The following is a 14465-nucleotide window of genomic DNA, read 5'->3' on the forward strand; positions in this document are numbered from 1 at the left end:
CCTAGGGCCTACCTTAGAGGTGACATATGTAGGAAAAGGGGATTTTAAGGCTTGGCAAGTACTTTTAAATGCCAAGTCGAAGTGGCAGTGAAAGCGCACACATAGGCCTTGCAGTGGCAGGTCTGAGACATGGTTAAGGGGCTACTTATGTGGATGGCACAACCAGTGCTGCAGGCAAGCTAGTAGCATTCAATCTAAAGGCCCTGGGCACATGTAGTGTACTTTACTAGGGACTTACAAGTAGATCAAATATGCCAACTGGGTATGAACCAATGTTACCATGTTTTTAGGGAGAGAGCATGTGCACTTTAGCACTGATTAGCAGTGGTAAAGTGCACAGAGTCCTAAAGCCAGCAAAAATGAGGTAAAAAAAAGATAAGGAGGAAGGCAAAATGTTTGGGGGTCACCCTGTGAGAGGCCATTTCCAACACTCTGTAACTGTGCGGATTAAGCAACAGCAAAACAGGGAGCAGAAAGGATAAACCGAAAATTAGGCTTGTTTGGAGCATGTGGAGCGTTCACAGTTGGAGGCTGGGGCAGAAAAGGAGTGACTTCCAGGGTCATACTTGGAGCACAGCCAATCATAGACTGCCAGCATCACATCCCTCCAGGCCCTAGGGTATTTCCTTCCTCAGCAAGATAAGCAGGGTCTTCAAGGTTGAACTACACACCATCTTCAGATGTAGAGTTTCCGTTGCTGTGGTGTTGCACACAGCTCCTGTCCTTCCATTTTTGTTGTTTTCCCCTTCTGTGTATTGTATTCCTTATAGGTGTATCTTCATTGCATGCCTTCTGAGAATCCTAAGGATGTTTGCAAGATCTGATCGTCAAAAGCCACAAATCCTGCCGCAGTTGACAAACCTGACGATTATCCTGCTACATTTTGGACCCAGTCACAGTTCCTCAGTGGGAACCCTGGGATAAGAAAAACAAGGACATTGGTATTGCTGATAGACAACGTTTTCCTTGCTTTAGGTTTAATTAGGTCATGGCTCGGCAGTTGATTGTGTCGCCTGCATAATCCTGTATTTTGCTTTACCTGGACTCACCCTGGAAGGCCAGTGTATTCCCGAAGACAAGGCCATCTTGTGTTAAGTTTCTCTTTTCTTTACTCCTATTTGCTCCCTGGGCAAGTGAAAACCTTTTGGGGGTTCAGGATTTACAGAATGTGAGATTTGTGGACTAGCATCGGAATATTTACTTCTTCCAAACCTACGTAATAACAAGGTCTTGACAGTGACTCTTAAATGAAGCTTCGGTGGTGTGGGATCATTCTGCACAACAAATCACAGTTCACATGAGCGCAACAAAAAATGAACAGTCTTCAAAGGAAAATATGAGGGTAACAATCTGAATCTACCCAAACTAAATTTGAACATTCGCACAACTATTTAATGGGAAACTTGGTGTACTCCTTACCATAGTCCCTTAACAGTTTTCCTTAGAAATATTTTGCGAAGAAGAACCTAACACAATTTGCCTGAGGAAAACTTGTCACACAGAGGCAAAACATACGGCAACTGGGTAAGCAAACTCAGATACCACAGGTTTAATTACAAAATGATAGGCTAAAACTGCACATAATAAATAACACATCTTGGGCTATCGACATTTACTTGGTGTGCTATTTGTGCACAAAATAAGGAGCAACTTATAATGTGGCCCTTTGTGTCTCTTTTACTCTGTAATGTACACACAGGAAGACGTAATATATGGTCGCAGAAAACATGATTGTATGGCCAAATGCTTTATAGAACATGCACTTTCATTGTTTTAACCACTGCATTGTCAACTAGGAAGTTAAAATGACTGTACTAGTGAAATGGTATTAAAATTATTTTTAATAATATCGAGAACTCTACATAAAGTTATACACTGGTAAAATAAAGAACTGTTCGCCGATTCCCAAATCAAATTTGATGTTACAAAAAGTTGTTCACAGCTAAATAATATTACACATATTCAGAGCTGACATTTACACTATTAGAGGTGTAAACATGTTTAAAGCCTATTGAAAATATGTAGTTGTCAAATTAAAAAATAAATTACGGACTATTTACCACAACATCAACTTAAGTGTTGAAGATGCCAGTAATTGGTATACAGCTATTCTGCCATGGACAACGCCGTGTAGCGGGATCCACCAAAGGCAGGGGCGTAGCTTCAGGGTGGTATTTGGGGTGTAGCACCCCTCGAAGACAATATTTCCTAATAAATAGTTGGGTACAGGTGCTTTCAGTCGGGTATGGTGGTATATCTGTCAGATTATACTAGGAATTTTTCCAATTTACACAGACAAATGCGCACCCCCCACTGTTTCTTGAAAGTCCTCAAAAATATGGAGTATTTTACAAAATATTGTGTTTTCTCTCTTAGTACTCCTACCAATCCGCATTCCTCTACCTTTTCACTGCTGTTTGGCAACGGCAATTGCTGCATATGTGAAGGCGGGGTGGGGGCAGGACGACGGGGAAGGTGGGCGAAACAACATCAAATAAAAAAAAACACTTACCCCGTGCCGCCCATTTCCCACCACAGTCTCCTGCTGCTTCGTTCCTATTGTGGTGTCCCAGCATTCACTGGGAGACCAGCACAGGCTCCCAAGCAATCCTGGCACTGCTTACATGCTACACGTAGCATGTAAGCAGAGTCAGCATTGGTCTGAGTGGCAGTCACTGCAGCTCAGACACAAGCCTGGGATCTGTGGTTTTCCTCCAGCCCAGTTGTGTATACAGCCAGCTTGGAGAAACCTAAGTGTACATGTGTGTTCGGCTGGCCTCAGACAGACGGCCAAACACACATGCGCACTAGTGTGCTCCCCCCTCCTCCCGCCTTCCATCTCCCATGGCCCAGCCCTGCTGGCTGAGCCAGCAGATGAAAAAATTGTAGAAAATGAAAAGATAGCAAGCTATTGTTTTATTTTTCATTGGCTGGCACAGCCTGAGGGGATGCCCCCTCTGCCACTGCAGAGGAGCCGCCCCTGCAGCTCAGGCCCCTCTCATGCACCCTGCTTGTCGAATAATGAATTTAATCATTATATGTGAGCCCGATTTTCCGAAAATCTGAAGCTCACCCCATCCGCCCCCAATCTTACTAACCTAGCTACGCCCCTGCCCAGAACACACCATGGCTACATCTGTCACAGGAGTAGTGACAATAGGGGACAGTGTCCATATGATAGCTCACTGATGCCACGCGGGCAGGCGAAACCATGTAGTGTACACAGGGGCATAGGGGGAACATGGTACGGGTACTGCCTGCGCTGAACTGACCTAGAACCAAAGAAATGTATTACACTGTACTTAGCTTTATGGCGAAATCATGAACTTCACTAACTCTTCGGAGCTGGCACAACTCGACAAGCAGAACATAGGTGACAAGTAAGAACATTCATATGAAAAATATTGTTACTGGTTTAAATGGAGGTATGAGCCAGAAATGCTCATTCACATTTTGCCATTTTATTTAGGAAATACAGGATTCTTTCTGCTATCTTCAAGACGTCTTCTGTCTAAGCATACTGCAGCTCTTAGGCCTACATTTATACTTTTTTTGCACCGCATTTGCGTCATTTTTTGACGCAAAAGGAGCACAAACTTACAAAATACAATTGTATTTTGTAAGTTTGCGCCACTTTTGAGTCAAAAAGCGGCGCAAATGTGGCGCTAAAAAAGTATAAATCAGGCCTTTAGTTCGTAGCGACACTTAAAAAAATCGAATTGCCTTTCTGGAAAAAATGTGGCTATCACATTGAAGAGACTAGATTGTCAATAATCCTCCCCAGCCCTCCAATTTCAAAATTACATTCTGGTCAAGGGTATCACTTAATTTAGAACGAACATTATATGTGACAAGCTAACACAGCGGTGACATCAGTGAGGATTACACGCCTTGGTTTTAAAGATGAAGGTAAGTAACTAACATTTACCGAGTTAAGACGAACGTTCCCAAGGTAAGTGCAGTCAGAAGGTGTCAGAAAAGTCACACATCCAGCTGAGAGGCTGAGACCAAGTTTCAGAGGTTGTGAGAACGAAGTGCTATTTATGTAGCTGATAAATGTAAACAGCACCCACCATGAGTGTTTAGGAAATAACGTGAGTTGTGGTGCTTACCTTCTCAAAATCTGCATGGTTCGGTAAGTATCATCCACTTTTCCCATTAAATTCTGGCAAGTATGACATTGCGAAATTTAACAAAGGGTGTCTTATTTAATGCACTGGATAATTGCTGGGTGCAGTAAATACCACCCAATTCCTGCAAACTGGGGGTTAGGCAGGGGACAAAATATTCTGACCAACGTTTACTCGGGGCCTGAGATTGCACTATGTCTGTTCCTCATTGACTATTCAGGGCAGCTAGCATAGTCAAACAAGGTTAGGCCTAGCTTCCACTTATGGTGGACCGTATTTCACTAGATTCTGATGAATGGCAAGGGTAAAAAAATGACGTTTAAGCCCCTTACTGAATTTAAAATACAGTCACTAATAGCTCACTGAAAACAGCAAAGCATCCAACAGCCTGACATAAGCAACAGAGAAGGCCCTCCCTCCATACATAGAAGTTGTGAAAGGGCGAATAATTAGTAATATTTGGAACTCTGAGTGAAGCATGCGTAATGAAACAGAATGACGCAGAACGTTTAACAGCCACTGAGGTTCTTGGCCTTAGAATGCGTCATGTGCATGTCGCACGCATCTATATAATGCGTTTGAGCGGGCACTTGATATGATTCTTTCACATAAGCCCTTGAGCGCCAGAAATTCACAATGCAAACCAAGGCTCCAATAGAGTTATCTACATAAATGTGTTCTAAATGTTGTCAAGTCCCAAACGGGAGGAACTGAAATACACTGGGCATTATCCCTACTTTTGAATGTGACCGTAATACTAAATAAAATACAAATTAAAAAATAATGGGTACGACATTGCCAATCAGTGACTGATCGAAGACAGCTGTATCTAATCACCTCTCATCACTGGCAGATATGAAACCAGTTCACCTCAGAAAGCGTGATTCGAAGGCAGCCCATTGGTAACCCTGACACTGCCGATGCTGTGCTCTAGAAGACATGTGCACATTCTGTAATTTCCATTACCATTTTAACTTTCAGTTTCTTCCGCCCAGTCTTTACACAGTTAGGAACTTTAAATCGGGAAGAATAAGACCTTTTCCAGGACCACGGATACCTCCGAGTATTTCAGCATACATAACATCTGAAGGAAAGTGTATGTCAACGTCCTCAGTTAGAGTACACTCTCCTTGTATACTTTGTTTGAATATTGATTTACCATGTACATCATACAATTTTGGCTATATTGTGTTTACTCGTGTGAGCATTTAATTAAGTAACTTTAAAACCTGTACCTAAATCGTTGTTCAACTTCACTCACCAAAACAAGAACTTATTTGCCTTTCCTTCACAAAAACGAAGTGTTGTGCTCTCCATTACTTAAATATACTAAATACTCGTTAAGCTATTTTTTGCATGTTATGTTGTTTTGTGTATTCAGGACTGGAAACTACATCTTCTGTATTTGCAACTCTGCTGTTTCAAAGTTGCTTCACAACTGCAAATTGAAAATCCACCTGAAGTACTATTATCCCACGGATATTAAATATGTAAAACAGGCTGCAAATCCTCTGAATAGAAGAATACTCTACGGCGAAATGCAAAATATCATGTGCAATAACTCGGTATAAAATTTCACTGTAGTAAAGTTACCAATTTTAAAACATTAGAAAACACATTAAAAAACAGTAGTTTACTGCACGTGTGAAAAAAAATCAGTGCAGACAAAAGACGTCAGTAAGCAAATCGTTTGTCGTCGGGGTAACCCAGCTTGGTCAGGTTGTCCTGACATGCGAACTGGATCATGGGAGGGGGCCCACACATGAGGATAATAACGTCGTTGGATGGAGGAGGCAGGTGACCTTTTATCATCTCTGCTGTGACGAAGCCCGAGTCATACTTCCAATCTAAAATGAGAATAATCAACGTACCGGGTTACACTCCTGAAATCAGCATCACTGCAAATTACAACACCGCATATTTAATCCCCTTCACTGCTAAAAGTATCCCATATTAAATAATAGAAATTACTCAGAGCATGAGATGAAGTAGCAGGAGGGTCTATGACAAGGTGCCACTTGGGAACTAATTTCTACCATTATGTTTACTATGCTCGTTATGCAGTAAATACCGGACAGCAGTAAATATTTATTTTGTATACTAGCATGACTATGATCATGAGATAAACTCAAATTATGTACACATATGTATTCATTGGACAACACTGAAGACATGGAGATGCAATGGGACTGAGGGTGGCAGACAAACTGAAGGTACGTTTTCAAGGCATGAATATCTACATTAAGCCAAACAAACAAACTAACAAGTTACTTACCTTTGGTAATGCTCTTCCTGGTAGACGTGCTCTCTAACCGTCAATTCCTCACCTTAGAATATCCTTCAAGTGCAGACTACATTGGAGACTTTTCATAGCAATGCTCCACCATGCTGCTAGGTGGCATCATGCAACTCCACGCTGACTCAATGCTGTCCCTGTAGTGATGTAGCACAGCTTTGTCTAAGTGGCACCCCTACATGCTAACATCATTCATTTGTGCCCCCTCAGACATGGAGCCCGAATAATTATGGGTAACAATGGACTGAGTACTAATTTGGGACCATCTTAGATGTTAAATGTTAAAAAGAAGTCACTCCACAGAATGGGGAGGTGGGAAAGGACTGACAATTCTCTAATTGGTGAGAGTATCCACCAGAAAGAGCGTTGCTGAAGGTATGATGGATACTTTCAACTACAGATTCCTCAGATTAGTCTAGATACCAAAGTAGTACCACCCTAAGGTTGAGAGTCTGTGAAGTGGGCTCAGTCCAGAAAGTCTTGCAAAAATCAGTGGACAAAGTGCCCTTCCCGTCAGACCAGGCTTTCAAGGAAATAGTTATTTGTGAACAGGTGTCACTTGTGCCAACAAACTAGTAGTGGCCTTGGCACCGTTGGAATAGGCTCTCAGATTCTCTGGTTGCTGCTTCTTGGCCAGTTCTATGTAAAAGCTTAAGTACCTTTTTGGGGTCCAACTGATGGAGCCTTTCCTCCTCTTTTGAGGCATAAGGGGGCGCAAAGAACGGTGGTAAGATGATGGATTTCCCAAAATGGAAGTTTCAGATTTTGGTGAGAAGGTCATCTGAGTCCTCAGCATCAATTTGCCTGGGAAAAAACGTGGTGTAGGGCAGTTGAACTGAAAGAGCCTGTAGTTAACTCATGCAACTAGCAGACATAATAGGTATAAGGAAAACAGTCTTCAGGGTCATGGGATGTGGCAAGCAGCTATGCTTAGGCCTAAAGGCATTCATATTAGGAATGTGAAGACCAAAATAAGGTCTCACTGTGACATTGCAAACAATTTGGAAGGGAACGCGTGTCAAACCTTTAATACACCTTATTATAACAGGTAATTTAAACATGGATGGGTAGTCCTCAAAGCATAACCAGGCCAAAAATAATCTTTCACAGTTGCTACTGCAAGGCCTTGCTGGGCTAAAGATAAAATAAACAAAAGGACATCCATGCACCACAACCTATTTACAAACTTGTTCCGGCAACTAATGCAGGCTGACAGCAAGGATGACATCTAACACTTCTGGTGTCAGACTGGAAGCCATTAACTGCCCCTGATCAATCATCATGCATGGCATTTTAAGTTGCACACATTTGGATGGAGTACTCTGCCTTGTTGCTGGGATAGGAGGTCCTACCAAAGCAGTAGTCTGATCAGAGGACAGATACTCATGCTCATGAGCTCCAGATACACATTTATCTGGACCTGGCCTATCTAAATCTTCTTCAGAACTCGGGGCAGGAGAGGTAGGGGGAGGAAGGCGTACAGGAGCCGTTGTTCTATTACATCCAAAATGCATCTGCTAACAACTGTTTTTGTAGGAACTGCAATGTGCGAAATTGTTGACACTGCACCTTCTCGATGGTGGCAAAAAGTTCTAGCCATGATTTCCTCCAAGAGGTGGCAAATGTCCTGTGACACCTGGGTTGCAGACGCCACTTGTGCTTTGCCAGACGACATCTGCTCAATTTGTCTGCTCTGGCATTCAGAAATTCCGCCAAGTGACTGGTGACCAGAAAGATGCCTCGACTTTCCAGCAGCCTCCAGTGAAGCAAAGACCCCTGGCACAGGCCCAGGATCCCCTCTGCGCTGTTTGTTGGAATACCACATCAGAGTCGTGTTGTCCGAGAGAACCCTACCAGCGCTCCATGGATGGAAGGCCAGAAAACCTTTAGAACCAGATGATTGCCCCATATCTCTACCAGGTTGATGTGAAGCTGGCCCACAACTGGAGACAAGAGCTCTCTGATTTTCACCTTCCCCAGGAGACATTCCTCCCCAACTCAGCAGTGATGCATCTGTCACCACTGTTCGCAGTGGGTGAAGAGGGGAGAGTGTCAGGACAAAAAATAATCAGTCGGCTGCCACTGCAGCTCTTCAGCAGCCAGCTCTGAGACCTAGAAGGTATTGGAAATGTAGCCTTGATGCTGGGCCCACTGGAGTTTCAGCTTCCAATGCAGGGCTTGCACATACAACCAAACATTGCTGACAAAAAAGATGAATGAAGGTAAGAGGCCAAAAAGCCTCAGAGCAACCTTCACCTAGATCCAGGATCAAACCACAAACATTGAATAATTGCCTGAATGTCCTGGACTCAGTGCTGCAGAGGAAAAGCCCTGAACGTCACTGTGTCTAGGATCACCCCTCAATGAATGGAATCCTCTGTCAGGCAGTCAGGTGAGACCTGTGCTCAATTATTGTGAAATCCAATGCTGTTAAAAGTTTCCTCATCCTCATGAGGTGGTCTATGACTTTCTCTAGAGAGCCGCCTTCAGCAGCCAGTCACTAAGCTCCAGTAAAATATCGGAACTCCCCACCTCCAAAAATGGGCAGCAACCATTTCCTTCCCTTTTCTGAACACCTAAGGTGTGCTTGTGCTGCCAAAGGGGCGCACAGCAAACTGTAAATGCCCCAGACCTGCTCTGAGCCACAGGTTATGTCTCTGGGACTGCCAGACAGATATATAAAAATATACTTTGTGCACGTCTAAGAACACCATCCAGTCTCTTGGGTCAGAGTAGAAAGGATCTGAGCCAACAAAAGCATTTTGTATTTGTCCTTCCACAAAAAGGCGATTAGGAGTTGGAGGTTAAAAAAAAAGGATGAGAACCTGTCCTTTTTTTAGATTGAGGAAATACCATCAGTAATAACCCCGCCTGCCTCTAGGTCCAGTACCCTCCGACTGGGTGAGCATGCACCACAAAGGGAAAACCAAAGTGGCTTGATGGCGTTATATATATGGGAAGAGAAGAAAAAGGACTGATGCCCCTGTTGGCCTGCACAGTGTCTGCAGGTCTCCACACTCAGGGCCCCAAAAGCCCTTGGCTGTCTGCTGCATCTCTGACTAAAAAGACTGTATCCGCAAGCCCATCATGTATTGTGTGTGCTACAGAGGCTACAAGCTCCTTCAGGACTACTGGCAAGATCCTATTAGGTATGCATGTGTGTTTTGGCCAAAAAGATAGACTTTATTTATAGATCTCAGTTCCAAGCAAGTACAGGAAAACATATGTTTGCCAGAGGCCTCAATCCTTTTGGATTCACTATTTAGAGGATTTGTTGGAAATGAGTTAGGATTCACCTTACTAGTCAAAGCCTGCACAATAAGGCTTTGTGGAGTAGGGTGCATGGTGACAAAACCCAGGTCACCAGATGCCAGTCCATGACGCATGGCCCACTTGCTCCTTCACATCAAGCAAGAACATGGTTTGAACCAGGGAGCCAACAAGGTATATGTAAGGGTATCATTAAATGAAAGCAAGGGTTCAGATGTTGCCGGCTTGGGATGTGGGATTTCTATCAAACATTTGTCTTAGTCGCAATGGAAGATTGCTGTAATTCTAGTATTTTAGCTGCCCTCTAAACTGTCAATGCGAAAATCTGTTTATTAACATTTTCAGCATATTATAACATTCATTTGTACATCAAACGCAGGATATTTATTATGTGCAATTATTAGTGGACTGGATGAGCAGAACTGTCCAAAACAGACAGCGGAACAACTGGCTGCCAAGACATAATGCAGATGGTTCCACCACTCACCATAAAACTTGTATATAACAGGGTTAATTAATGCATGAGCGCTATCAGAGAAGCCCATACACTGGAATCATGAGTCACACAGATAATTGAGGATGTTACAGGCAACACAGTGGCACCTTAAACCATTCCAGAAGGTCATTGTGTACGTACAGCAGCATGCATTCAGGCACAGATCTTCAGATAAGTCACAACTTAACGATAAGAACATGAACAAACTTTGGAGGACTGTCTCTATGAGCAGCAGGCCCGGGCCGGAGCATAGTCTCTGGGGCACAGAGACCCCCTGTTTTGTCCGTGCGCTTCAGCCGAGGGCAGATACGTGCACACAACACAGTCCCCTGCCTCCCTCATAAGTCACACTCTCAACTCAAAGGCCAAGGTCAGAACCGCTGCGCAGTCTTCAGCACCCAACCCATCGCACTCCCGCACCAGGAGTAGATACATGAACTCTGTGGCCGTCAGACCGCTACCTCCACATCCGAGGCCAGCCCCAAACCTCGCAAGCATGCCAGCATCGCCTCCCAACTGACTGATAGTGGGTACTTATGTAGCCCCAGCGCATCTTGCCTCGCCAACGCCACTCCCTCCACGCCAGCCCACACCTCAAACGAGGACTTCCAGGCCCTCTCAACTGGTGGGTTAGACGACTTCCACCGGCAGGTTATCAATCTCTTGGCCGTTATCAGGCCTAGGTCCAGAAATCGTGCTGCAGCTCTATTCCGCGCGTTCCTTGGAAATAGGCCCAGTATACAGGACTCCCAAGTGAACGGTACAGGCCGCAACACGCACTCCGATAAGCAGCCCACCACTGCCCCCCAGAAGCAACTCAACGATGGACAGGACCAGAGCATATGGATAATGTCCGCATCATTGCGGGAGCAACGGGGACACGGCGCGTCACAGCGAGCAAAGTATCTGTTTATGCGGGCTGGAGTGAGGTATGCCCTGTGTATGATGTAGAATTGAATCAAGCAGAATCTGGAGTTACGCGGTATGTTAACATGGCCGGAAAGAGCTGACTTCCACTGCGCGTCTGTGAACGGAGTAGTTGTATCCCCATCCCAGGCCTCGCACGGCAAATCACATTCAAGGGCTGTGTGTAGGCGCAACGCCTCAGTGAACCATCGAATTAGGTGCCGTCCCTGTCCCATCACCTCTATATACTGTATCAATAAATGTGTGGGAGGAGCAACAGACAGGTCACCCCATTTAGATGCCAGTGACCTCAGCAATGAATTATACAGGAGAAACTGCCCCGCAGGCAGGCCTGATTCCTGTACCAGCGCAGGAAACGGTGTCCGCTTACCATCGACATACAGATCACCCAGCGTATGCAGCTCTGCTGCATGCCACGCTCCCAGCTCGGACCCGGACGTAACTATAGAGCCACGGGTTGTGCCCAACAATGCCAGCGCCGGCGCAAACAGGAACGCCCCCCCAGCAAGTCGCAGGGACCTACGATAACAGCTGAAGGCCACCCTGAGGAACAACTTGTCTGGTAACGCCACTTATGTTATTGGGTGAAACAAATGTGAGACTTGCATGAGGGTCCAAGGGCCCTGCAGGGTTGCCGTATTGGCGAGATTCAGGCCCACCAACCACTTGGACACCCGTTGGAGCTGGGACGCCAAATAGTAGTGCTCCAGGTTAGGGACCGACAGGCCACCCCTCTCCAACGGTAAATACAATTTCCTGAGCGCGACTCTACACCTTCCCCCATTCCAAATAAAGTCCCTCAATGTAGATTCCAGGTTCCTGAAGAAGCTAGGAGACATATAATGCAGAATGTTAGTGAAGAAATATAAAAGGCATGGCAGAACTATCATTTTTAATAGCGCTATCCTACCTGCCACCGACAGCGGCAGCGGCTGCCAAAAAGTAATCTGGGACTTGATTGAGGACACTGCTCTCTTAAGGTTTCCGTCTATTAGATCATCTTCATGGTGATAGATGCGGATGCCTAGATAACGGAATGCACGGGGCTGCCAGGGAACTGCACTCCTAAAGAAAAAAAGCTCGGGATCAGGGAGCCCAGGGTCCAAAGGGAAAAAGCAGGATTTAGCCCAGTTAACCCTGAGGCCAGACAACAAGACAAACTGCTGCAGTAAGGACCCAACCCCTGGAGGGATTCGCAAAATATCCCGGAAGTATAACAAGAGGTCGTCGGCGTTTAGCGATATCGCGTGCACACCATCCCCAAGAGGGATGCCTCAGCTCGTACCACTGTCACGCAAGGCTGCCGCCAGCGGTTCCATAGCAAGGGAGAAGAGTAGTGGGGAAAGGGGGCAACCCTGCCTCGTACCTCTGCACACATTGATTGGCTTTGATATAATGCGCCCCACCTTAACCCGAACCTGCGGCTTAGTGTATAGCAGTTTAACTATACGAACAAAAAGGGGCCCCATGCCGAACCGCTGCAAGACCCTGAAAAGATAAGGCCATTCCAAGGAATCAAAGGCCTTCTCCAGGTCAAGGACAAGGCAACCCGCCCGCGGCCAGACCCGCCTCGCGTAACGCATAACTCAAAACAGCCGCATGATGTTATGAGACGTGTCCCTCGCTGGAACAAACCCATTTTGGACTGGGTGCACCAGGTCCGGCGTGATGGGGGCCAAACGTATCACTAAAATTTGGGCTAATATTTTTTAATCCGTACTGAGCATGGCTAAAGGGCGGCACAAGCCCAACTCAACCGGATCCTTGTCGGGCTTGGGAAGAGACACTAGCATCGCCTCCCTTTGTGATGCCGACAAGTGTCCCCTCTGCACTGCCTCCTCAAAGACACGGAGAAGCTTAGGCGCAAGAAGTAGAGTAAACGCCTTATAAAAGTCGGTCGGCAGGCCATCCGGGCCCGGCGTCCTACCTGACGCCAGCTCCCGAATACCATCCTGCACCTCAGTAAGATCAAGAGGTTCCTGCAGCGCATTCCTCTGGTCAGCTGTTAGACATGGGAGCTCCACTCCGGAGAGGAAGTCATCACACAACCGCTCGGGGGCCATCACAACTGAGGTATACAACGTCTCATAGTGTTGCGTAAACGCCGAGTGTATTTCCCCAGGTGTATGCAACAAACGGCCAGTCTCCGAGCGAAACTCCATAACCGGGCCATGGTCGCGCTCACCTCTGATCAGCCAGGCCAGAAGTCTACCCGACTTATCTGCTGAGGCGTACGTTCTCGCTGAGTGAGCGGTGTAATTCAAGCGACGTAGCCGATCAAGCAGAGTTAAACACTCGGCACGAGCCGGAGACAACAACTCCATTGCTGAGGGATCCCGAGCAACTTCCCGCTCCGGGCGCAACGTTTCCCGCTCTATATGAGCAAGGTTCTGCTCAACCGAGTGTCTCGAGTTCCACTGGGTCCCCATGCAATGGCCGCGGATGAAAACCTTAAAGGAATCCCACTCCAACAGGCCCATAGAGGCGGTGCCCTCATTGTGCTCAAAGAACTCCGGGATGGCCGTTTCCAGTGATGTCTTAAAGGCAACGTCTTCCAGAAGCTCAGGACTGAGCCTCCAGGTAGGGACAGCTGAAGGTGAGACATCCCAACAGAGGCCTACAATCTGCGGATTATGTTCCAAGTGCGTGCGCCCCAAATAGTCCACATCTACAATTGCGGAGGCCAGGTTCTGCGTGCAGAATATTCGATCAAGGCGTACATGCAGGGAGTGCGGGGCAGAGTAATAGGAATAAACTCTATAGTCAGGATAACGCAACCGCCATATATCAATCAAGTGCCAGTGATGGGCCCAATGGACCAACCCGCGCGCAGCCGCCACCGTTGGTGATGTAGTCAGCGGGGGGAAAGGAACAATATAAATCTATATCTAATACACTATTGAAGTCTCCACCCAGCAACCAGGGGTAATCGCTCCAACCCGATAAGTGATGGGACAAAGTGTGCAGAAAAGAAGTCTGATCTACATTTGGGGCGTAGATAGAGCCCAGCATTAAGGCCCTGCCCGCAAGCCGCCCGCGCACCAGGTCAAATCTCCCCTGTGGGTCTATGATCTAATCTTCCGCAACAAGGGGACATCCAGCTTAATCCAGATCAGGGCCCCCCTTGAATAGGAGGTGTGGCCTGTTGCATATAATTGCCCTCTCCAGCACCGCTGCAAATGAGGGAGTTCTGCCAGTGCTAAATGGGTCTCCTGCAAGAAGGCGAGGTGGACCAAGTGCCGTTTAAGATACAAATATATGGAATACCTGCGCCTAGGTGTATGTATACCGCGCACATTCCAGGTAAGTGCAGTGCACGAAGTCATGGCGGTTTTAGCTTAGCATG

At 46.2% G+C, this 14465-nt stretch overlaps 1 protein-coding gene across 2 annotated transcripts in view; it reads right to left on the minus strand.

Annotated features, from left to right (window-relative positions):
- Positions 1 to 1823: 1823 nt before the first annotated feature.
- CYB5R2 (cytochrome b5 reductase 2) overlaps positions 1824 to 14465 on the minus strand; it is a 108797-nt gene continuing 96155 nt past the window's right edge. For both annotated transcript variants that reach the window (XM_069223555.1, XM_069223554.1), the window contains exon 9: positions 1824 to 5977. In XM_069223555.1, the coding sequence (XP_069079656.1) occupies positions 5805 to 5977 (173 nt within the window). In that variant the 3' untranslated portion in view covers positions 1824 to 5804. The remainder of the gene's footprint in view (positions 5978 to 14465) is intronic.

Source organism: Pleurodeles waltl, chromosome 3_1, assembly GCF_031143425.1.
Source record: "Pleurodeles waltl isolate 20211129_DDA chromosome 3_1, aPleWal1.hap1.20221129, whole genome shotgun sequence".
NCBI classification, from domain to species: Eukaryota; Metazoa; Chordata; class Amphibia; order Caudata; family Salamandridae; genus Pleurodeles; species Pleurodeles waltl.